The sequence below is a fragment of the Acomys russatus genome, chromosome X, assembly GCF_903995435.1.
Source record: "Acomys russatus chromosome X, mAcoRus1.1, whole genome shotgun sequence".
NCBI lineage: Eukaryota > Metazoa > Chordata > Mammalia > Rodentia > Muridae > Acomys > Acomys russatus.
In genome coordinates, this window is record NC_067169.1 from 85,487,625 (window position 1) to 85,513,750 (window position 26,126).

The window sequence follows — 26,126 nt, forward strand, 5'->3', positions numbered from 1 at the left end:
TTTTTCATATTACTTACCAGGTTTGATCCTCACATCTGTGGGAGGCAGCTTGAGAAAGTATTATTTTACCTTAATATTGTAGCTAAGATAAGATACAGAGAATATATGTGCCTTATATTAAGGGTAAGAAATATGGCTACTTTGGCTAGGACGTATCCCCGCTGGAGTCAATTGAATGAGGTTGGTATAGAACATACCGACTACCAATCTCTACCCTTTCTTTCCCACCTCCTCTTCCCTTACTACCATGTCCAGGGTGAAAACAACAGAAGGAAACAGAAAATAGACTTATCAGAAAGGAGAATGAAATCCATTGGAGAAGCAGAAAGTAAATTTTAAAGAAGAGCTCCAATGGGAAAAAATGTCACAGAAGAGTGAAGAGGGATAGTGGAAGATCTGGCATGGAGGCAAGAAAGATAATGAGGTTAGAACCAAGAACAGAGCAAAAAGGCATAGAGAAACAGAAATCTATTCTAGATAATTGTGAACAGCATCACGGTACAAGCCCAACCTGTGTTCAGCCGAGAACAGAATAGAAATGTGACAACTGAGTTTTGAACATCTTGCTAACTCCATAGCAATTTCAAACTGTTTTCTGTCCCCTTGATAAGGAGCACTTTTAATATGAAAGAAGAAAGGTGTTATAACAAAATGGGATAACTAAGTGGTTACTCATGAGATGTTCTGCTTTCTTACGCTGAAATATGTTTTAATCATAGAACCTATATTACTAGAAAGACATTCTGAAGTATGCTACCAAAACAGAGTGTCTTCGAGGTATATAGTTGAGTGAGGCAGAAGGATAGTAAACATTTAAGTAAAAGGTAGTGTAAGAATATTGTGTTAGTTCCACAGATATGGTTTAAAGTTCTGTATCATGAATATTCCCTGAGGATATACCTCCTCTCCACCACTTACAATAGTGTTTCCCTACTTTCAAAAACACACCCATCAAGGGAAGAAACAGAAGCACAGAAGTTGCTCCATTGTGGTGATTGCTGAGATTATTCATGTTCAAATGAGCTGAAAAATGACCACTTGGGCATCTGCCCTGTCATTCATACCATTAGCAATAGCTATGGAGCACTAGCCATGAGCCAGGCAAAGATTAGATATTGGGGTTGAGAAATAAATGCATAGCTTCCTGGGGAGAGGAAAGAAAGGATTAGGTAAAGTAAGTATGAGGATAAAGGCCTTCACGGGCTATTCTTAGAGCCCAAAAGACAGAATATGAAATAAGGGGACTTGGAAGTAAATAAGAAGCAACACTGAGTATTTTGAAAACAATCTGGACAGGCAAGTGTCCAGGGATTGAAAGAGGTGGATGGAAGTGGAATGTTTTTTGCTAATGGTTGGGAGCTTTGTTTTGGAGTCACAATTATTCTGGCATTAAATCATGATGACTATGGCAAACTCTGTAGCTAACTAAAACCTACTGTGTGTTTTTAATTAATTCATATCAATAAAGCTACATTTAAGAAAATAAATTGAAACTAGCTAAGCAAAGAGGAGGGGGGAAAAGTATTCTAGGCATTAGAATTGCACCAGACAAGGTGTGAGAGGATACAATGTGTTTCCAAAGTGCAAATAGCTCACAAAGCTTTGAGGGGATGGTGGCAGGGGGACATTCAAACAGCATAGGAGAAGACTAAATATATGACCCAGATTTTGGTGGGTCTCTTGTGTGACCCAGTAAGGCATTTAGGGTGGAGCTGGGATAGTGGGATAGGCCTATAATCCCAACACTTGATAGTCTGAAGCAGGAAGATTTGCAAATTTAAGGACAACCTGGGCAATTTAGCAGTGCCTCGGGGCTTTTTCAGCAATTTAAGACTTGGGAAAGGAACTCAGTAGTTCTAGGGTTTATTTTTCAGTTTATACAATAAAAGTTTGGGTTTGATTGCCTAAGGAAAGTCTCCAGAGCATTTTAAACTGAAATGTATGGGGCCAGATTTAGATTTAGATTTAAAACTTACTCCAGCCTCTGAACTAAGACAAGGATGGCATGCGATGAATTCAGAGTAGAAGCAGACATAACTTCAAAGATATAGCTGTAGCCAATTTGTGTTGATCACTCCAACTAAGGTAATGTGGAAGGAAAGACGGACCCTTGGGTAGATAGGGCTTTAGATGACAGACAAGTAAAGAGTATTGTGCTCGTTTATTCTGTAATTAAATTACCAGAGAGCAAAGTCTTGTACTTAAGCACTGTGCATCAAAATGTACAGCAAGCACAGGTAATATTATTTATTTGGGGGGCATGGCTTACAGAATAAATGAGCACAATACTCTTTACTTGTCTGTCATCTAAAGCAAGGCAAGAGGCTGAGGTGCCTCACTGAGGCAGAACAATCATTTACTCTCAGTAGGAAGGAAATAAAGGAGTTAATAGTTAAAGGAGTTAATGGACTAGCTGCAGTGCCCAAGGGCTTTCCCAGCAAAACGTGGCAAAAGCTTCCAGAATAAGGAGCAATCATAGAGACCTATGTAAACAGACACAGCAGAGTCCCTCCCCCGAAAAAATAATGTTCCTACTCAAGATATGAGACATTCTAACTACAAGAGGCGACTCCTCTAGATCCAATATGAAAATTGTCCTCATTTCTTTGCATGCTTATCTGAAAATGAGCTCAGTGGCCGTGCCCGAAGATGGAATGTTGCCAGCCATAAGTATGTGCATGCATCAGTTTTCATCAACCAGCTACAGATTTGAGTTTTGGGGGCTCTGCTTCAACTTCCAGATCATTTTCTCTGTACCCTCAGAAACTCTTTTCAACCAAATGACTTCAGAGGTAGAAATATCCTTTCCATATATTCACGTTTCTACATCTTCTGCATATGTTTAAATGCTTATATTTTATGTCCCTAGCATACTGGATCAATATTAAGTTGTCTGTAAATAAAGGTCTTTACTTTCTCATTGACCTTCTCCAAGCTTGGACACTAGTTTTTCATAATTTTGTTGTCCTGTACTATGTTGCGGAAGAAAGGAAGACATTCTCTCATACTTTCTCAGAGGTTGCTGAAGGGATGAAATCTGAAGATGATAATGGAGAGATGGAGAAACCTGTAGACATGAGCTGGCAAATTGAAGGAACCCCTGCACTTGCACCCTAGATCAAAATGTATTTATACACACATTTTACATTCAGCCTATGGGAGAAAAACTTTGAAGTAATACAATTTAGTATGGATTCCAGAGCAAATCTTTGTAAATATCAAATAAAAGAAGCAAGGTGTGGTGTAAATAGTGACTGGTGAACCCTGTGTAGGTTTTTAGACTGGCAAATTCTTATAAAGCAGTAGTTAGTTCTCCACCTGTGGGCCACAACCCCTCTGGGGGTCACACATTATAAGCCCTGCAGATATCAGCTGTTTACATTGTGATTCATAACAGTAGCAAAATGACAGTTGTGAAGTAGCAATGAAATAATTTTACAGTTGGGGTCAGCACAACATGAGTAACTGTATTACTGGGTCACATCATTAGGAACTTTGAGACCTCTGTTAAAGAAAGAGCACCATGTTACATTCCACCTTGGGAGTGAATGGAAGTGGTGCCACTGACTGACAGGCTTCCTTTTCCCTTACCTCTCTTTGTAATCCTTAGCTCTCTAGTAATTGGGGAGCATCTTGGAAAGGACTCATTTCCCTCACTGACTCTTGTCACTCCTGTTCTACCTGAGAATCACAAAAACTGTCTCACTATTCTCAGCTTTATCTACAGACCAAATCTCCTTTCTTTTCTTTTAATGCAGTTCCTTTTACCCCATTGCAGTGAGGAGTATTAAACTCATTCCAATCTCTTTGGCCACCTTATCGATATTTAAAAAACTAAAAATAAGATTATTCATTTACTGAGCATCTATGATGAGCTGCAACTCCTTCCCCAGGTTTAATCCAGGTAGAGGAACCGAGGCAGGATTTGGGTGTAGGGATTTGTGACTCCAAAGTGCATGGATACTCTTCTCTCTTTGTTTTCAGCTTTTGTGACATATACCTTTCCTTTTTAAAACAAGTACTCCTAGATCTTCCTCTGACAATTTTCTCACGGGAACTAGGGGAAATCAGGAAAATGGTGGGTGGAGGGCAAGAAGAAAGTAAGAGCAGTCACTAGACCTGGGACTCATCTTCACGAAGGCATCTGATCTGGTTCGAATTAGAAAGTGGTTAGCAAGAGCTTCCTTTAAATAAAACAAACCAGCTGGGCACATACACAATGTCACGAAACAATAGAACATTGAAAGAGGGACAGCATGGCATAACTGCTCTCATGTCACAGAACTCTCTGAGAAGATGGTATCTGTGTTCTGTCTGCCAATTCCCTTAGTTGGCAGTCATCAGCTGTGTGGCACAATTGCCAAGCTCAACTTCGCATGGTCTTGTCTCACAGGATTTTTTTTTTTTTTTTTTTTTGGCGAGGGGTGGTGTGGTGGTGGCTATGCCTGTCCTCACTCCTGCTCTCGTGTTTAATTCCTTGGCCCTGTCAGTGTTTCCTGTCTAAATGGAGCAGGGCATGCCCAAACAGGATGGCTGGTGAGGTTAGTAGGCTGACCTACCTGGACTTACAGGGATTTAAATATATTACAATAAAATGAGTGGCCTAGAGTCCTAGTTTTCAAGGAACAGAAAAAGAGTCCACTTTCAAGTATGGGTAGTCAAAAAAAAGGGTTAACAGTGTCACCAGCCAGGTAGAGTTGATCCTGACTCTCCAAGTTGTATGCTCCCTTGTCTGGAGGATGCATACATCCCCAAAGACGAAGATGTGTCTAAGTGGTTAAAGAGATGTCTAGGTAGAGAGTAATACAAGTTGTAGTATACATTCTTAATTCAAGTTCACTTGGCCAGATGGCCCACAAAAAAAAAAAAAGAAGGCTCTCAGCATGTGTCTTGCTTCCAACCCATGACAATTGGCTACCAAGCTGACTTTAATGCTCATTCACTTCATCCTGACCTGATCACCCCATTGTAATATCAATATTGAGACACACTCAAAAATCAAGCCTGTTTGTTTTGATAGGGTGTTTATTCTAAAGGACTCGCCAAACGTAATCTCAGCCTACCTCCCCCCAAATCCAAAAACTCTAGCTCCCCCATTATTATTTTTTCTATGGTTATTTTTGAAACATTTCATATGTTATCTCACATGATTCTTCTGGTTATTAACATCTCTTTAACCACAGAGATGGAGATTCGGGAAGATTGGCCTAGTTTAAAGTAGGTAGCTCTTCCTCTTCTTTATGGAGGAAGGCTTCAGAATTTGATCACAGTCTCTATTTCACAATTTCCCTGTTATCTCCTACTGTGATGCTTGTATGATTTACTCTCAGCCTTGTGATTGTTATCTTCTTAATGCCTTACACAGGGAGATCTCAACTCATATGTCAGTCAGTTCCACGTTTTCTCATATCGAGATGCTCTAGGCTTTCTTTTGTTCTAGTCTAAATATTCCCTGTTTCCTCTGTACTTGCACAGAGACTTTCTCTGGAAGCCTATCCAAGAGGAGCCAAGGTAGCTAAGACTTACTTCATAACAAAGCCAAGAGACAGACCTATGGTTGTCACACATCCATTCCAATGTGCCCTTAGGTGCTGTGTCTGGACTGCTTTGGTTAATTGTTTCTGCTAAATAAAAATGCTTTTGTTCCTCTTCCCAGACTAATCCATCAAGAAAACAAGAACTGAGAGCCCAGAAACAGTTCTTCTGGAATTTGTTCATTGAGCTATTTCTCAAGCTAAATTCAAACATAGATTGTGAGATGCTGTAGGTTTACAAGACGAAATGTGAATTTTTAAACCTATATCTATATCTTGGAAATTATACAGTTGTGATCCTTTAAATAAAATGGAGAAGAGTCTTCCCTGTTGGAAAACACATTTACCCAACCTTGCAATATTTGTGGGTGGAACCTAGCATTTCACTTACATTAGACAAGTGCCTACACCTGAAATATATCCATAGTCAATCTTGAAATATAATATAAACGAGTTTTCCTCAAGGAGGAGAAATCTTGGTGTGTGTGTGTGGAGTTCTCAACTTCTTGTATCTCTGCCAAGGATTTCAGTTCATCTTAAAGTGACTTTAGGGGAACTAATAGAATCTGTTCACAGCAGACCATTAGCTACAGAGGCACCAACATCAACTTACCTGTGTCATTGTATTCAACTCAGCACGAGGTAATGACCCAGAAAGCACCCCCACATTTCTTGGCCGACCCACATCCCTGGCCTGGAGGTGAAGCCAGGGTGAAGGACATTGAGAAGCAAGGACCTTCCACAAGACACCTTTCTTCAACACACTGGGAATCCCACACCCTGCCTCTTGTGCATAGAACAGTACACAGAAAGCCTTCTAAGGGGTAAGGAGTCCTGGTTCTGGTCCTTGGATACTCAATAATTGTGTGACACTGGGGAGACCATCAGAATGTGAACTGCACCTCAGGTTCTCAATGTTAAAAAAAAACAACCTAGATAATTACTCGTTTGTAACCTAATTCATACTGCTATTATGATGGACAACAGAAATGATGGAAATGTTTAATTCATGTGAAGAATGGCTACCTGAGTCTAACCTCTCTCAGCTAAAGAAAGACATTCTTATGTGGCTTAATAGAGTAAATCATCACTACTTTCTTATACTAATCATGTGCTGAAATAGTTACCTTTGAATGGATTAGTAAATAAAATTTATATTAAATTCATTTTCTTTTAACTTTTAAATGTGACAACTAAATATTTAAATTAAACAATATCTGATGATGTCACAAGAAACCCAATATTTTGTGTAATTAATAATACAGCTTTCAAAAAGTATATAATATGCAAAGCTTGCACTATGATTATTAAATTTTATTAAACAGCATTAGTCTGTCAGGAAGATCAGAACAATGAGAAAAGGCTGCTTGGGTTTAACAAAGGACAGTCCACTGATTATACTTCTTTCCTAGAATCTTACTGTTTTGTGTCCCTTGACCCAAAAGCTAAAGAGAGAGTTACATATTTAAAAGCCAGCATGTGGTGCATGCACCTGTAATATTAGCACTGGAGTGACATAGATAGAATGATTCCTGGTGCATGCTGGGCATTCTAGCTCAATCAGCAAGCCCCCAATTCCAGTGAGAACCCTGCGTCACAAAACAAAGTGGACAGCTCCTGAGGAACATATATATTTGTCTACAAACAAAAGTTTTATGTTTCTGAAATGGTATAATTCATGCTCATGGGGACACCGGTGACCATGAAAGAAATCATTTGTCTCATGCAGAGGGCATCAGCCTCTATAAATGAAGTCAACATAGGAGAAGAACACTCACCGTCTTGGTCGTTACCTGAATCGGCTGGAGATTTGGTACGACGCATTGGGCCTGGGCTTTTGGCCGATGTCTTTTGAGGGGTTGGGGAAGCTTTTGGGCCAGCTGTTGCAGATGGAGTACTCTTCATGACCCTGCATTCTGAGAAGCAAAAGGAAACAGGCAGCTTAGGAGAAGGGAGAAGCCCCCTACCAGAATCTCAAAACAGGAATATCCCCCAGGCCAAAGCACTTAAGTGGCTCAGGACTACAAGGTGTCCTTCATTTTTGTATGTATCTGTGTGTGCCCGTGTGTATGTGTGTGTGTGTGTGTGTGTGTGTGTGTGTGTGTGTGTGTGTGTGCGCGCACATGCGTGCTGTGTATGTGACAAGTGCCCGTAGAAATCAGAAGGTGGTACTAGATTCCCCTGGAACTGGATTTATGCACAGTCATGAACCAGTGTGTGGGTTCTGGAAATAAAGCCTAAGAGCAAGAGCAGTAAGTGAACTTGACTACTGAGCCATTTTTCCAGCTCACTAGCCATAGATTCTTACTTTTGTTTTATGATGTGAAAAGTAGAATCAAACAACGTGATAGAGGACAAATTTTTGGCCAACTGAACTTTTTAGGAAACTGAATTGAGTGGATAGCTCATTTTTGTTTGTTTCACTGAATATTTTGGTTGATGAACTTTAGTGATCACCATCAAGAGCTGCAGAGGCATAAGGAATGAAAAATCGGATAGGGCTTGAGTCTGGTTAACTATCTCACAGCCATTTATTTACCTTTTCTAAAAGAAAAGCTGTAAAAATGCCTTGAGTTGTTTGTGGGATGTCTGTTAGTGAGACTCTTTTTAGTTTGTTCAAATTTTCCTCCTGAATCATGGCAGAGAGAATGGGGTAGCATGCACAGAAGTAGAAATTGGGTTTGACACTAAGAATAGTATGGAAAAAAAACTTTCTAAAACTGAAACCATCACCATATACCAAAAGCTAAAGGAAAATGACTAGGAAAACCATGTGCATGTACAATATGTGTGCAGTTCTTACTCCAAAAGTTCTTTCTTGATGGTGCAGCTGATATAGTATATGGTCCAATAAATGTGCTCGTTATTTGGGGTAAATGGTAAGGTTCATGTAGTATGAAGGCTTCACTTTTGGGAGATCCAGTTGACCTTACGCTTAGTGTGTCATGCACACAGATACCAAAGAGGAATACTAACAATATCAGCCCATGAGGTACCATTTTTGAATATTCTCCAGGCCACACAAGCTCATGAAAGTCCGAAGGAATAGAAATGAGAAGAACAAAAGCAAAACAAAGCCCAGTGATCATACTTACCATTCTCATCCAAAGAAAAATCATCTTGAGCATAGCGGAATTTTTCAGGACCGCAAGCAATGAACACATCATCATCACCAAAGAAATCATGCAGACAGGTGACCTATAGGAGAAAGCAGGACTACTGGATTAGTACTTGAAGTCCTTATAACAATAATTTCATGTCATGTTGACAAGGGATGTAACTTCACATCTAAGTCATCATCACTAACTCTCAGGCATCTCTTTTTGTTAAAATACTAACCACCGTCATAGTCTGCACTATGATCCCTGGCTAGTAAGCATAAAAGCATCATTACCTTTCTATGTTTTATGTATTGTCACATTGTCTCCACATAATCAAGACTAAGACTGAGATGATGCTCAAATGGAATGGTTCCCTCTAAAGGAAAGTCAGCAAGCATATGTCCCAAAACACTCATGGTCCAGGCAAATTTAGGTCTATGCCAAGGAGGTGAGAAAGATTGTCTGCAGCTTCTGATGTACAGACCTTGTAGCAGACCCAAAGTTGGAAAATCCTCTCTTTATATTCATATGTTCTAAAAGTAGACTATTATCAATTTTTTAAATTACAGATACTGGATACTGGATACAGATACCTAGTGCAATAATGCACAAGAGTTTTATTCCACACTGAAAAGCTAACAGAGGAAATCTATATTGACCACTTTAAACCTATCAATGGCAACACACGAGTACCCTAAAGTTATGTTCCATGGACTTTTCTTGCCTCTGTGTGTGGTACACATTGCTACTTTTTTTTTTTAACAGTGGAGACAGTCTTCCAGATCCCTTCTGAGCAGAGAAATGAAGGTCCCTGGGAAAGTATCCTTATCCCTGAAGCTCCTCACTTGTCAGCTTTCCTAATTATATCTGATAATCATCCCAGCACATCAGGCAAACCCCAGTAGGATCCATGGAGTCAAAACCATGGCTTGTAAGTGTTCAAAGCCTCTAATTGTTCTAAGAATCTCATTCAAGCTGCCAGCGATGGTTTTCCAAAGGCACAGGCCTCACAATCTAACAACAGCTTGCTATGTGCAGAAAGCAGTATACTACACTTGAAAAAATGTTTATATAAATAACATTATCCCCCACCCAAGATCTATTCAATCTTTGTTTCCCCAGCCAAGATGATTGCAAGCCTTACACAAAGAGAGAGAGAGAGAGAGATTTAAAGATTATCTCTTACTGTTTGAGTCTCCCAATCATCTGCAAGATGCTACAGGAAGGAAGGGACAGTTGGAAAACTGCCAGGGTCACTCTTATTAAGCTTTTCCCAAGTTTTCTGCCTCATCCTCATCAAATACACCCATGTCCCTTTGCAATGACTATCAGAGCTACAACTGATTGAATTCTTACTCTTGAGATAAGACCTAGATTGGCCTGAGTACTTCCCAATCTGTCATCTCATTTTAAGCTTAAAAAACACTATTTTATTCACTATTTTAGAGATGAGAAACCCAAGAGTGAGAATTTATAAGTAAATTACCCAGGTAAAAAGTGATAAATCTAAGTGAACAGATCTATCCAATGTGCCTTTAACCACGCAGTAATATGGACACTTACATATATCACAGAAACTGAGGGACAAAAGAATAAGACTCACAGATAACACATCCCAGAGCTCACAGTCTGATGGTATGATACACATTGAAAAAGAACGCATTTCAACTTAGTTTCAAGGACTAGAGGACCTAGAACTGTCACGGAAGCTATTGATTAACAATCATATCCAAGTGACCCAGTCCCTGGCTGACAAAGTTAGTTCAAGGGGCATTCTTCATGTGGTCTGGGAATTGGTTCCAATAAAAGAGGTCAGTTAGATGCTTACAGATCTACTCTAGACCACCTGCCAATGTCTTCGACACTGAATCAATACAGTCTAAAGCTTTTAACTTTTATACACCAAATGGGTCTGCTTTGTTTTCTTGATTGATGCCGCCCTTGACCTGACTAGCTGCCTTCATTTTTATTCATGAGCGGGCAATACTTTACCCATGAACTTCCCTGGTTGTCTCTGGGAACTAGCACTTTCTTTTGAGCCTTGACTGTGCTTTCATGGATAGTTACCTAGACCATCCCACTGGGACCACAGGTCAGGCTCATCCCTCCCTCTCTATTTCCTTGTGGATCCCGATTAAGAGTTTATGGCCTACTAAAGAATTTAGCTTAGGCCATTTCTGTTTAGACTGCATACAAAGAAGAGAGGACAGCAAAACATTCCAAGAATTTTAATGGATATAAAAGAAAAATAGAAAGAAAACATCAGTTGTGGATGGGAACAGACATTAACATTCAGAGACTTTGAAAAGCAACTAAAGCACAAACTTAAGAAAGGAGAAATGTCTACAGAGTCATTGTTTTCACAGGGATATCGCAATTGTTCAAATGTAATATTTAATGGATGATTTTTTTCCGCTCAGTCACATGCCATGAGATTTTAGTCTTGGATAACAAAGCAGTACAGATTTCAAGAGTACTTGCTGTTACAACTACCCATTCTCTGCCAAGCCCAAGTCCCTCCCCCTCCTCTTGGGCTTAGCAAAAAGCTTTTGGATAGCCCTCCCTTTGGGGAACTTATAAGAAAGGCAATGTTCCCTATGCTTTTGACATACTCACAATGGTGTTCTGGCTTCAAACACATTCATGTTGCAATCCAGCTGTTCAGCATTAGGTTTCTTGTGTGATCCTGCACCCTATTTTACTGGCTTCAAAATGTAGACAAACACATTTTGTGTGTGTGTATACCCAGCTTTTACAAATACTTTTGGTGTTGAGGCACAGCAGCCCCCATCTTTATTATATGATGAGAAAATCGAACGTTTTCCATATTAAAAAGAGGATCCACAGACACAAGGTATTAAAGCTTCCCAAGGATACACGGTTGGGACCAGCACTCACTACCCTGCTTCAATTCAAAACAAAACAATTGGATCGCTTGAGAGAATGTGACTCCTTAAAACTCTAGACAGGGGACTCTAGTCTCATTCAATGTCCAATACACATTAGATTGTTGTGTTGTTAAAAAAAATCAAGTTTTGTTAACCATATTTTTAATGTATGGACAAGAAAAATCATATCCATCCGTAAAGAGTGAGTATGTGGTGAAAGAGAGGGACAAAGAGAGGGACAAATTTTAAGAAGAAGAGAAAGGCCAAGTGTGGTGGTGCACACTCAGGGAGGCAGAGGCAGTCAGATCTCTGAGTTCGAGGCCAGCCTGGTCTACAAAGCAAGTCCACAACAGCCAAGGCTTCACAGAGAAACTCTGTCTCAAAACAAAACAAAGCAAACAAACAAAAGGAAAACCAAAAAAGAAGAGAAAGAAGGAAATAATAAAAGAAAAGGAAAGAAACGGATAATAACGAGTATAAGAAACAAATCTCAAATGAAGTCATTGATGCCTGCTTTTAAAATTTTTACCGTGACACAAAGTCCACCTTGCCTCCCACTTCAAATCTTCAGATGCATAATTTTCTAATTAGCTGTCTGAGGCAATCATTTTTAAAGTAAAATGACAACACATTTAGTAAGAGAATACTCAGGGTGGTATCACTACATCCTCAAAGAATAAAGGTCTTGCTGACATCAGCTCAAGTATGAGTCATACTTGAGTATTTAAGGCAGAGGAGAGAACACATAAGCACGACATCTATCTTTATAATCAACTGCCACCACAAAATCAATAAAATTAACTAGCATTAACATTGACTCATTACCTCAAAGCTCTTGCTTTAAAAAAAAAAAAAAAAAGCAGGTGTAGGGAGAGGGATGCCAGCATGGTTGTACATTAGCATGAGCAACAAATTATTTGGATTGTTCAGTGTCTCAGATGCCGAAGGACATGTGGATAAATGAAGGCAACAAATCACTGTGTGGAAGCAGTTTGAGTTTATTAGCTGTAAATGGAAAATCCACTCTGTGACTTGATTTAAGGTTGATTAGATTCTGCATCCACATATTAAAGATAATGGTTATTCTTGCATGTGCCTGCTGCTACTATATTCTATAATTCACTTACCTAATTCCTCAAAAAGAAATGTTCTTCAGGAATATTTATTAATCTATGAGACTCATTTTGGCATGTATGATTTTTTTAGTGAAAGCTCATCTCTCGCATATTGATCATTAAACACTTTCTATGGCAAAGGAACTATGTGAGAACTACAGAGATGAACAATAAAAGGCTCCTGCCTTCACAGTTGACAGTGTAATAAGCATGTGTGAACTATACAAATAATTAGAATACAACACAGGCTGTTGTTAGCACTGCTGTAGGGGGGGTGGCAGAAAGAACAAGAAGAGACACAGAAGACAAAGGAAGTAACAAAACTAAAGATCACTGTGGCCTCCCACAATCATTTATATACATGACATGAAAACGTGAGACTACCAGGGACAAAGAATGGGACTAGTCAGGGGATAGTGAAGACAAAGATGGTCAAAGTACACAATAAGCTAGAATGAATAAAACATGTTTATGAAACCCATAAATGCATGTATGTCAATAAAAATTTGTTTTTGCAGAGAACTAAGGAAGACTTGACACAGAAGAAAACTCAAAAACTGAATCTGGAAGCACAGACCGGATATAGGTTAATGGAAACATGAGGTGGCCTAGGTAGAGGTAACTGTGTGAACATAGGACAAGAGGCTGGAGTATGCCATTTTCTTAACAGCCTTGGAGAAACAGAGCTACATCTTACTGACTATAGCAAACAATTTTACCCCCTCCCCAAATGCTACACAGCACAATTGCCTAAATCCATATGCTAACCTGCTACACAGACAAAACATCCAATTAATCGCCTCCTGGTAGAATTCAGGGTTCAGGGAAGGGCAAAGAATGTCTATGGGGAGGGCTGGTCCCAGTGGTGAGGATGAGGGAACCCTTGTGGCAAAGCAGACAAACCACATTGATTTCCCAGTCTTGCCAACAATGTGCCCTGGCCATAGAGTGTGGCTGGCAAGCTTTGCAAAGTGAGTTAATGAAAGATTCAGTAAACATTACCATGGAGGCTTTCTAGAAGTTCCTGCCACTCTCATTCTGGAACGTTTCCTGCCTGCCAGCTCTGGACTGCCTCCAGTCAGGGCTTGACACCGACTTGGCTTCTTAAACTGTGCAACGTTTCTAGGTGACCCCGGTTTTCTTGGCTTTCTTAAGCTGTGCAGTGTTTCTAGGTGACCCTGGTTGTTTTCTTATCAAACTTTTTTTTTCTTTAAGTTATCTTGAAGTTTTGCTTGTGGGTTTTTCATAACGACACTTTTTTTTTTTTTTTTTTTTTTTTTTTTTTTTTTTGGCCAGAGCAAACAGCTCCTTAATTCTGCAGTGCCTTTTTTGGCACAAATCTTTTTATTCAATATCTGCCTTCCCTAAAGCCTTTGAGGAAATAAAAACAATGATACTTGTATTTCTACATTTTTTTTTTTTTTTTTTTCTGCTTTTGAAACCTTTCTAGGAGGGAGACTCTTTAGGAAAAGGAAAGTGCTCAGTAAAGGAGGTTGAAAAGGGAACAAAAGACAATCATAGGGCCAAAGAATATTAAATACACACATGAAAATAATATAATAGAATACAGCATTTTGCTTCATGACTGAATATAATAAAAAGTAAATTGAAACCCTTTCTGGATTTATCTATGTTATATTCTTTTCCCCACCTCATTCTTCTCCCAACCCAATGCAATCAGGATTTGATCTACACCTGGTTCCAGCAAGGCTGCTCTTGTCAAGATCATCAACTTGCATGTTGTCAGATCCAGGTCCACCTTCTGGACTCATCTAAACACATCTAATGGTCAGAAGGTGAATAAGGCTTCCCTGAACACTTTCCCTTCCCAGCTTCTAGAATGCTTCTTAGTTGATAGTATCTTTATTTCTTTAACCAATTCATAACCAAGTCATTTCTCCTGTGTCTTTGATAGTTCGAATGTTCAAACCACTTGAAGTCTAAATAGTGTTTCCCTTAATTCTCTCATTTGGTGATTTCTTTCTTTGCGTGCTTAGTATATTTTATTGTGCGTTTATATGTGATTGAACTAAATCATTTGGATTCCAGGGAGGGCCTAGTTTTGGAGAAAGTTATATAACACAAAGATTTGGATTTTTAAAAATCAATTTCTGGGTCAGTTTTCCAACCACTTGCTTAAAAACAATGCAATCCTTTTCTCAACTAAAGACTTTTTTTTAAAGCACCTTAAGCTTTCCATGGGTTGTTTCCCTTTCTCCCTCTTTCAACTACATCTTGAGAACACTGTCTATCTAGTCTCTTCTGTCCCTTGTTTTACCTCCTGATGGTGGTAGGTTTTAGTTTGTGACCCATCCCATGGCTTTAGAAAACGATCTTGATGGCTGACTGTGGAGGAGGGAATTGATACTCCCTTCGCACTATTTGTATCATTCTCCAGAAATTCTTAACCCTTCTGTTGCAGATTTATTCTTATGACAAATAATACTGAACCATCTCAGTCTGATCCTTTGACACTAAAGTAGAAAACATTTTCATGGGTGCTCAGGTAGTAAAATATTGTAGGAAAATGAGGGAATACATTGTGTTTAAGGTCAATTGATCTTTCCACTGGTCTTAGTCTAACAGCCAACCATGACTCTGTTTACCCCATTGTTGAACACCCTCAAGACTGAAATCTGGGATGTCAGAATTCAGTCAAGATATTGGCACTCAAACTAATCCTTTGTCCACTCTTCACAGTAATTGTCTTTGCATGGTGAAAGGTCGCAGTTTCTCTATGTAGCTGCTGCTGGTTTACATTTGCCAAGTGCTTGCACTTCCACTACCTCACTTAGTTCATTAGCTTCCTTTTAAATAAATAAAGCAAAAAGAAGGGCCATCAAGTTTAAGTGATTTTTACAGGTCACATTTCTAGCTAGTGACACAGCTGACACTTATTCCAGTCTGATGCACAGAGTGCCCAAGGCATGCAGCAAAGGCCCTTTCTCCACTGGAGAGAAGAGTCCTTGCTAGGAAAATACAGTAAGAGACTTGGGAGAGGACTGCTTTAAGAAAGACAAGCACAAAGAGGAAACAGGAAGAAGACATTCTACTGTATTTTATCGGGTGATTTAACCACATGATCTTAGGTCATGACTGCCTCTTGGAAGCCATGGTAGCCCGTCAGTACTGACAGGTCTCTTTTCCTTAGTTTTGCTGTTTTCCCAGCAGTCTTTATCAGCTCCCACTGGAGAGCTCTGGGGCATGAGAGCAGCTGCAGAGGTGCTGGAGTAGAAGTGCTTGAGGCCATGCTCAGAACTGACACCTGCCCTTCCATGGGGCCCTGGGGACAAGTTGGCTCAGAGAAACAAGGAAGAGACAGAACTCCATTCATCAGAGAGAACTGGGGTGGAAAAACCCTGCCTGATCCTTTGGCACCATTAAACTCCAAGATTGGCCCTGGGCCCCACACAATTCCAGGTTCTGTTTAGTAAGGTGAATTCAGAGAGAGTGCATTTATAGGACCTATTGCAGTTATCTATTGCGTACAACTGTTATTTGTTGCCTGTTACGTTCACAGCATGGTAAAGGCAAAGTTTTAGAATCTAATAGAAAGGGGGGAAAATCTATGCTTTTTATAGAAAGTGTCTGTCTACCTATATTGAAAATTAAAATTGGCTACTGGCCCACTGCTTTCTCTCTGGACCTAGCTTTGTCTGTTGTAAAGTAATGATGCTGATCTTTCAAGATTTAAGTTTTCTTTGTGTCGTAAGTCCTTTGGAGAATTTGACAAAAGCTGTCTTCTCTCCAGAAAAAAAAATATGCCTAGATAACTATCAAAATAAGTTTCAATATAACTGGGGATGTGATGTGGAGGCTGGTTGTAAAGAATTTCCCTGAAGCCCATCAAGAGATTCTGAGTCTCTGTACTAGTTGGTTTCCCGAGGACGCTTCTAGCTCTGACAGCATGAAACATTCCAGGTTGGACACAGTTAATGAGTAGATACACTCTAGCCAGAACGCTGGCAGCTGTTGTGGAATCCCAGAGGCTTAACTGTACCCCCCTTCCCAGGCTTCCTGAGACTCTATTCCAAGGGAAGCAAAAGGATATAAACTCATTCTCTGCAAACTAAGTCCAAGGGAAGCAAAGGAGTGCAAACTGATTTACAGCAAAGCAGAGACCTGAATGTGCCTCAAGCCACTGCCTCCCGGCTTGCTGGGGGAGACTGACTTTGCAGGAGTAAGTAGGCAAAAGAGTCATGGCCTCTCTACGTTTCTCATGGCTGATTACAAACAGGACAAAAAGCTTGATTGTTCATTTGGTAAAGGGTATACAGGCGCTATCATAAATGTTCTGAGATTTCTCTTAGGAGCTTTTTTTTTTTTTATTGTGACCAGACAGCAGAACAATGACCATAAATCTGCTATATTTCTGTACATATTATCTTCTCCTTTGCAGCTTAGTAATTTACTTTCCCTGCCCTAAAACATCAGGAAGAAACAAATCAAAAAGTTTGATAGGAATTTCAGAGTTTCCAAAAACATATGAAACAGAGAGTGGATACACTAAGTACAGTTTAGCAAAAGAGCATATTACAGAAATGGAAGAAGAATACAGAGAAATCAGGGGAGATACTGTGTTATCACAGGGACACCTATGGTAGAGCCCATTACCTTCTTTAGGCCTAAAGAAAAAGGGGCAGCTGCCAGAACTCAGAGAACAGAGAATGACAGTTATATGAGGAGGATTCACTGTCAGGGGTCGTGACCTTTAGTAGCGATAGCTAGTGAACTCTCAGACGTGGTGCCAGGGAACACACAGTCTAATTTCACTCATTTTTCTCCTCCTGGTTTATGCTCATTTTTTCCAAGCACCACTGTAGTCAAAAAGGGAGCCTACTTATTAGGTTCAGCTTCCAAGGCCATATAGCAGTGAAGAATATGGGACAGTATAGTGTGCCTGGAAGGGATAGCTTGGAGCATGCGTGTACTATTGTAGAAAAGAGGAAGGAATTGTTGTACCGTGAAACAGAGAAGAGGCGTGAGTAGCATTTCAGCAATATTAATGTTGTTTTGCACATGCTATTCTCACCTCTTCTGTGTTTCAGAATATGATAATTCCTTCCTTTCTTTTTTTCAGCCATGGCCCATGTAGTCAGTTAAACTGCTCTGGCCAAAGTTTCTCTCCCACTTTTTCTTCTCTGGCCTGTACATATGCCATTCCAACCATTATTTACTTTCACTATAAGGGATATGGTTGAATGAAAGCAGGGAAAGAAAGGGAAATGAAGAAATGGCAGCTAAGCAACAAGAGCAGAGAGTATCATATGTTTTAGAGTGCAGTTACCTTTTGGTAACTGGGCAAATGGGTGTTCACAATTGCCTTCAGTTCAGATGTAAACCATATAGTGTTCAAAACTGAAAACCAGGAGTATGACTTGAGTTTGGACTTAGATGGCATATGAGGAATTTCTGGCAGTTCCATTAACTTTAATGGAAATGATGAGTCAATGTGAAAGAACATTTAGAAAGAGTGAAACGTTAGGTACCTGTGCTTATTATTCCATGACTGCTGCTTAGAGAATGATTTTGAAAATGGTGATTCTAAAAGCCTCAAGAGCAATAATCTTTCAAATTTTAAGGCTTCTAGAAAAGTGACGTTGTGCAACAGTTGGAGAACATTTTGGTTGTAATAACTCAGGGTGGCTGCTGTCTGGCATTTAGTCTGTGAAAGATGTGCATGCACCACACTTCACAGGGCATCTCCCTACAGTTGTTCCGGTTGTTGGTTGCTATGTACTTTTTGACCCTTGGCCTTACTTCAAACCTCATAAAAGCTTATTTCCTAGTTTCCAACTGCTTTGCTGGTTCATGACTCCACCTGCCTCAGTCTGGTTCTGGAAACTCTTCTAGTCTAGGTATCCTTCTGAGGTTCACGGTTTCACTGCAATCCTGCTTTACTCATTCTAATCTGAGAGAACAATAGGGCCTGGGGTTGGTAATTGCTTCCTCTCAAATCTCTGTGAATAAGGTGCCTGTTCTAGGAAAGAAACAAGTTAATGAACTATCACTGGTACAAGACAGACAGAGGAGTTGAGGAGACATCCTGAAACAGCACATTTCAAAAGACTTTAATGTCTGTTGACCATAAACACAGAAAGAGTGCTGTCCTATGTAATAGAACTTTAGGGCAAGATAAGCAACTGTTTCCCAGTTGAAGAAAGTTGGGAGTATATATTGGGACAATGTCTAGTTTGGCTGTACTTCATGTGTCAGCCTCATGTGCCTGGAAAGTGGAATGATGAAGTGCCTTCAACAGCTCCCAAAAGAATTATCATGAATGTACGAGAAGTAACTCCTGTTTCCCTCACAAACCTCTCTTCCAGAATTGTGAAACACAGGCAGCTCAGTCACATCCTGCCGTGTGATCGGGGACACGTTCCTTAAGTGAAACATCACAGATTCTTTATGTGGTGAGTGATGTAAATGCACTTTGATTGCCTATGATTTTTTTTTAATTTTTTGTCTTTCAGAAGGGAACATAAAGAGATCTTAACTCTGTCTATACCTTGAAAATTATCAGTATTTTATGACAAATTATAGCTACTTGGAAAAACACCTGAATGGAATCACAGTGATCAAGTGAAGCATCTGAAGTCAGGCTATTTTTCAGAGGAAGGAGGGAAGGGGAGGGAGTGAGGAATGAAATGAGATAACTCATGAGCAGGAGCTATCTATTTTATTTCTCTTTGTCCCTATGAAGCACTTGGCTTCTCTACTTAGTAGTACTTTTTAAAACTACTATTTTATGAAATATCTATGGATAAGGATCTCTTTGAATTACTAACATACTTCCAACATACTTAAGAATTAATCCTGTAGTCAACATTTTATTCTAAATTTGTTCACTTAGTGCCCATGATGTTTCACTCACTATGGTACTTATTAAGAAAGAACAAAGAAATGGTTCTTGTCCTCCAGATGTCCCTTCTTCTGGTAGAATGTTCTCTTTTGACTTGCTCTTTTTTACAACTTAATTCTCTTCTTGAGTACAACCTACATTTAATCTCCCAAAAAATTAAACTTTGGACATTGTTTATACAATCATCCAAATTGCTTGGCTATTCCAAGTTTTTACTCAAAGCAGTTGCTTTTTGAGCCGTTTTAGATTGCATACTTACACAATTAAATTCATCCCCACCAAAAGGGGGTGCCTGAGCCCAGTGCATTGACAATGGCCAAGGACTTGTAGTTAGGAAATGGTTACTTGGTTGAAGAACTCTGATAAGTTCATTCATGCTGGAATGTTCAGTGGTCATCCTCTCTAGGTAATCTCAGATCCCCGGACAGGAGGCAGACCCACAGAGAGGACCACACCTGAGCCTGATGTAATAAAATTATTATAGCAAACATCTTTCATCCCCTAAAATCTGGTAGAAGATTTTGAAGAGCACTGCTTGTTCCTCACCCTTTGCATATAAACCATCTTTAGAACTGTTTCCACTTCTGTTACATCATCTTCACACTCTCTCAATCTAATGAGTCAATTTCATTTAAATTCAGGGGGGAATGTCAAATGCTTGAGGGACAATGGCTAATGTCCATACTAAAAGAGTTTCCCCAACAACCTTCAAAGAGGCCATATGACACCTAAGAGTGATGCTAAGTGAAAGTTCTGTCTTCTTCCTGCCCGCCCCCTTCACAAAAGGGCCTTTCTTTTCCGCCCTCTAAATCCATGCTACCTCCCACACAGAGAAGCCGACCCAGTGGCAAGTTTCAGCAGGAATGCAAATTGAGGGATGTGTACAAGACAGAAATAGACTTCATAAAATGGCCACCAGTCTGATCACCTGGAAGGCGCTCAACTCAAACCTTTCCACTTTGAGCAAAGGGGTGTTGTGTACATTTGCCCCTTTGAATGGGCTGCTGAGATCAGGAGTCCAGCTTCCAGGCTTGCAGCAGCAAACCAACCCCTTAGAGGACCACAGGCAGCTTTTCACTGCAGGACTTACCCCCAAGTAAGTAGTGAGATCTATGCTGAAGGGAAACGAACCTTAGCTACACTGACTGTGAATGATCTGATTTCTCAGTCTCAGTAAGAATCAGGCCTATTGCATTGCTGCAGAGACACCCATAGCATTAGGTCAGGAGACAAACTGTAGGCTTTTCAAATTTGATTTCTTCACATTTACAGTAGATCGAGGGTCATTTGACTAACACATAGTTGCAACAGTGTTTGGATGAATTTCCTTTTCCAGTCACTGGAGGCTAACCTTTAAAAAAATTCATTTGTATTTTGGTTTCAAATGTTGTTAAAGAAAATGCTTTAAAAATAGTCATTCTTTTACTAAAGATAGAAAATATTTTAATAATTGCAACATGTTTAATACCATGTCTCTATATCCTAATATCTAATACAGGACACGATATATAGTAGGTTCCCCAAAAAATGTTATATTATATTTAAAGTTGCAATGAATTGCTGCTTTGAGGTATTTTGTCTATTATCTATGTAAGGGATGCCTCCTCTTTTTCAAATATATATATATATATATATATATATATATATATATATATATATATATATATATATTCTAAAGTATATTGATTATTAATATACTTTGTTATTTTCTTGAAATCATTTCCTGGTTTGCTTACTATCTCAGTCATGAACAGCTCCTGACCGAGGACCTGATTGGAAACTCAGAGGCAGCTGTACATTTTTCTGGTCACTTTGGTGCTGAGGCTGTAGCCATCTAAGCTCAGCTCAGAGGAGTCACAGCACAGCAGTAAGGAGAACATAGAGCCAAAATAAAGGGGGAAGGGAAGAAAGACAGAAGGGCCATCCGAAATGTTTGTTGGGACATGGTTCAGAGAAAACTGCCTTCCTAGACTTGGCTCTCTTTTTAAGCCAGGCCTCTGTCAATAACACATTTATTGGCCATCCTAACTTTCAGCCTCTGATTTGCCCAATTCAAATACACTTTTTCCAAGAAACAGCTCTCCTAGTCATGGCCGTTGACCATTACAAACAATGCTGTTGAAAGGTCCAAGTGAAAGAGGCCATTTTCTCCAAATGAGTCACCACCACCTGGAAAGTTCTTGGAAAATGGAAGAGAAGCCAGGAGGCTAAAGACAAGAAAATATTTTCCTAATTTTTGCAAAAAGGAAGACATATATCTTAGAAAATATAAATCAATAATTAACTTAAATCTAATACCCAAAAAGGACAGAAATTTATTATTAGAGTATAACTTTTCAGCACTCATTAGAAATTATTGTTGGTGGATACAAAGACTGAGGAAAGGCACACAGCAAACTTTTCTATTGATAAAATGACATCTAGTTGTGGAGGAAAAGTCTGTTGAGAAATACGCTACCGACTATGCTCTACCAAAATACTGGGCCCTAAGTTCAATCTTTGCCACTAAGTTCCAACCCTATGTCACAGTTTTTCTGAACAGTCCACTTGGTTCATCAGCTCAGGGCCTGGGAATACAATGAATGGAGAAGATATTTAAGGAAATTAAAACGTAGTAGAGGAAATATTGTTAGGCATTATTCTTGGGTACTAGAATAGAAATGCATCCTGTGTGCTCTATTTTGAGATTGGGAGCTTATATATGCTTCACAAAGAAAGTGACATTGGAACCAAGCTTCAATGGCTGAGGAGGGTTCCCCAGGTAAAGGAAAAATGCTATGAAATATGAAACCTGGGTTTCAGAAATGATGTCTCAGTTATATATTTATTGGCAAAGCAAGGAATTTTAGTACAGTGAATTAATTGTACTTGAACAATCTTGCCAGAAAAATAAAACCCACCCAAGTTACTGATGTTAGATGAAAGGAAAATCAAGACTTAGAAAGTTTTACAAGGGCAGGGCAGGCAGAGCAAAGTAAAAGATGCTACCTGTCTCTTTAGATTCTTGAATACATTTAATAAATATAAATATCCACACTTATATTTTCAAAATACAGTTCCATAAGATAAACTAAAATGATTATTAACGGAAGCCCTTGGAAGCCAACTTATCTTCAGGCTAATAAGAATCATAAAAATAAGAGGTTAATAGTGAAAAGGACTCTGAAATGGGAGGAAGGAAACCAAACTTCAGTTCCATCTATTCTAGCAAGCAGCAGTATGCCCTAGGTATGTCATTTTGCATCTCTGAGGCATACCCTGAAGAAGTTGAACTCCATTAGTGGTTTTCAAGCTATGTTATCCAGATCCTTAAGATTCCTGTTAGGCTACTTTGTGGGACATGAAGGAAGCTGAAATAAAGATTCTGTCATTTCTCATCCTCTTTTCATTTCAATGAGGGAAATCCTACTCTTAATCAGTTTAAGAACTGAGATTCTGGCTAAGATATCATTTTTAAAGTACATTGCATTAGATAATAGTTTGAAGCATTTTAATGTAACATTGAAATCTTGGACTTGTGAAAATTAATAAAGTTATTAAAATTAATTTCTATATATTCCCAAAGGTTGGAAAATACCTGAATTTTCTTCTAATCAGACACTATGTGTTGGGATATTCAAAAAATTGAGTGTGCTTAGGGAAAGATGACTAATATGGAAAATAATGTGGGTATTCATACCATATATTTAAGGTTGCAAGATAGGGCTTAGAAAGTAACCATTATAAGTATATCCAAATATCTGAAGAATGATCCTGTAAAAGAGGATTTGCATTGTTCTTTTGAGCTCTTTAAAGGTGGTCTAGAACTACTGGAGGGAAAATTTTCAGAATAGATTATAAGTCAACATAAGTAGATCACAGAATGATGGGTGACATGACCCTATTTAAGAAGATATACCTCTATGTCTATGTGTAAATTAGTTTACCAAACTTGATAATACTGTGTGTGTTTAAAACATAATAAAGAACAATAGGTTCCTGTCCTTAGAAATGGTCACACTTTATGAAGTTTTTGTTTTACATGGGAGGTGAGACTAGATGACCCCCAAAATTTACTCTTATGCCCTAATATGTTTTATGCTTCTAGAATATACTCTCAGTACATTTGAAGTTTGATTTTTATCAACTACATTAAGCTCCTAAACTGATATTATAAATCCAATATTCAGGCCTGTGGGGAACTGTCCCCTTGCAAACTGTGAAAAATAAACCAATCCAAAGACCCAACAAAGCAAATAACCAAGTTATCTTCCATCACAGGCTCATTTGTAGCATTGTGTTTCCTCTGTAATGGCTCTAAATCATTGATGCATTTCATTTATGGTAAAAATTTATTGCTGCAATGCACAATGCTAAGGCAGAATCTGCCCTTATCATAGCTGACTTGTTCTTGTCCCTCAGTGAGTGATGGCAAACATAAGCATGAAAATGAAATTAGTAATACTGAAGCCAACTGCTTTATCCAGTGCCCGAGTTTATGAGATTAGCATGGTCTCACTGGAAATTGCTGGCTCTGGGAATAAGCATTATTCTGATTAGTGGCAACTGTTGAGGTGATATGGTTAAAGCATTCGAGGTTTTGGCTCTTGTTCCTGTGTATCAGAACTTGAGCCACGTGTGAAAGAATCCCATTTCTGCTGTTATTATTGTTGTTAACAATAAAGCCTTGCAAGAATTCAGGAAAATGACTAAGAAATCAGTAGAAGAACTGTGTTGTGGGTGGAAATCAAGGGTAGAGAAATACGCAAAAAGGGATGATGGGAAGAGTTTAGCAAGCGTCCTCACTTCAGCTTTAGTCAAGTTCCCTGAGACCACTAACTTTCTTCCATTTCTAGGTTCTCTGCAGAGCCCTTCCTCCACTTCATCTTCCATGTCACTTTCTTTCAGGGTCAGAGGAGTGATGCCCTGGCACATTCTCAGGACAATTCTGACCCGATAAAGGTACTAGTATGTCTGAGTTTCAAATGTAATAGAATTGTATTCCCCAAGTCATTCCCTTTCCCTACCATTCCATCTTTATGACTCACTTGTCTAGTTTCCTTAAGCTCCAAGGGACAAGATGGATTTGTGCCTGCTAATGGATGCCTGGCCTAGAGAAGAGAGTGGATTTGAAATAAAAGGGACATAGTAAACTGTCAAAGGAAGCCTTCACCTTCAGCCATTCCCAAACTGTCTGGGTAATGTTGTACTACTATCAGAGTTGAGCGACGACTATGCCTGAGGACAGCAGAATTCAAATCTGAATTGTGGAGTCATGGAATGAGATGTGTTCTTTGTGATGAGAGTAGAGAAATGGTGAGACAATTTGCTCCTCACAAGTGCATTTCCACCATTCCCCTGCCAGAGTACCTAGCTTTTCTCTGTTCATAGACCCTCAGGGCCACAAACATTTACTTAAATTATTTATTCACCAATAATTAGCTGTTAGCATGTGACAGACATTTGTGATAAGTGATGGGGAACAAAAAAGATGTGGTCCCTGTTCCCACCATGTTGACAGACTGATAGTGAAAACTGACATGTGACTCAAAAGTTACATTGATCAAATCAATGTAAAGTTAAAACCAGTAAAGTCATGAAAGTAAGGTTTTGGGCACATATAACAAGAGAATCATTTACCTACTCATCTACCTCCCAAAAGAAGCTTTTCTCAATTAGAAAGGCAGAGTATCATCACAGGAGTGGATAGTTAGGGAAAGTCTAACCTGTGTGTGCTCCAGCTAAAATGCAGGAAGCCCTGCCCTTCTCCAGCATTTCTTCTGGACCTAGTGTGGATAGCTCTCTGATCTCCACAACAAAACACAGGCAAAAAGAGGAATGGAAGCAGATATGGAAAGGGGAGAGTAGATAGCTAGCAAGTTTAGAGAGCTCTGAAAAGCCTCAAATCCAGAGTTCTGTGGCAGACAACATAGCTCCAAAGGCATTGACAAAGTAAACCAAAGGGATGGATGTGACCATAAAAGTTAGATTTTATATGGCCCAATTCAGACATACTCAATCTGAAAGACAAATTTTGGTTGATTCCTTGGAGCTTTCCCACTCAGAGACAAAACCTACAAGCTATCTAGTTTAAAAAAAACAACAATATCTATCTATCTATCTATCTATCTATCTATCTATCTATCTATCTATCTATGTAGAGTTAGGGTTTCTAATATTTATTATGTAGCCAAAGGTGGTTCTGTATTGCTGATATACCTGCCTCTCCCTCTCAAGTGTCGGGATTTCAGGAATTTACACCTGGCTCATCTTAGCATCCTAAACAAGTGTTCCATCTAGTTTTAGTCTTTGGCCACTACTTATTATATATTATTATACATTATACATTATATATTTTACGGCTTCATCTCTTTCAGTTTAATGCCTAACATGGTGAAAAACCAGAAATAAAACTATTTGTAGAGGTCATGATCGCCCAATCCCATATTTCGTTTTCTCATGCTCGCTAGACAACAGATGTTCTTAATGAAGATTAACTGAACTTTAATGGTCCTAATTGCCATTTGCACGGGCCACAGACAGCATCCAGTTCACACGCTGCCTCACATGCTCTTTTATGCTTTACCACATAACGCATGTGTATGTGGCTGGAGCGAATCTGACTGGCAGTAACTGCTGGCTGCTCT

At 39.3% G+C, this 26,126-nt stretch overlaps 1 protein-coding gene across 1 annotated transcript in view; it reads right to left on the reverse strand.

Moving 5' to 3' along the window:
* Positions 1 to 26,126, reverse strand: part of Dcx (doublecortin) — a 69,676-nt gene that overhangs the window by 10,727 nt on the left and 32,823 nt on the right. Inside the window, exons 4-5 of the mRNA XM_051141598.1 lie at positions 8,630 to 8,732; positions 7,313 to 7,450 (exon numbers count right to left, since the gene is read on the reverse strand). Of these exons, the coding sequence (XP_050997555.1) occupies positions 7,313 to 7,450; positions 8,630 to 8,732 (241 nt within the window). The remainder of the gene's footprint in view (positions 1 to 7,312; positions 7,451 to 8,629; positions 8,733 to 26,126) is intronic.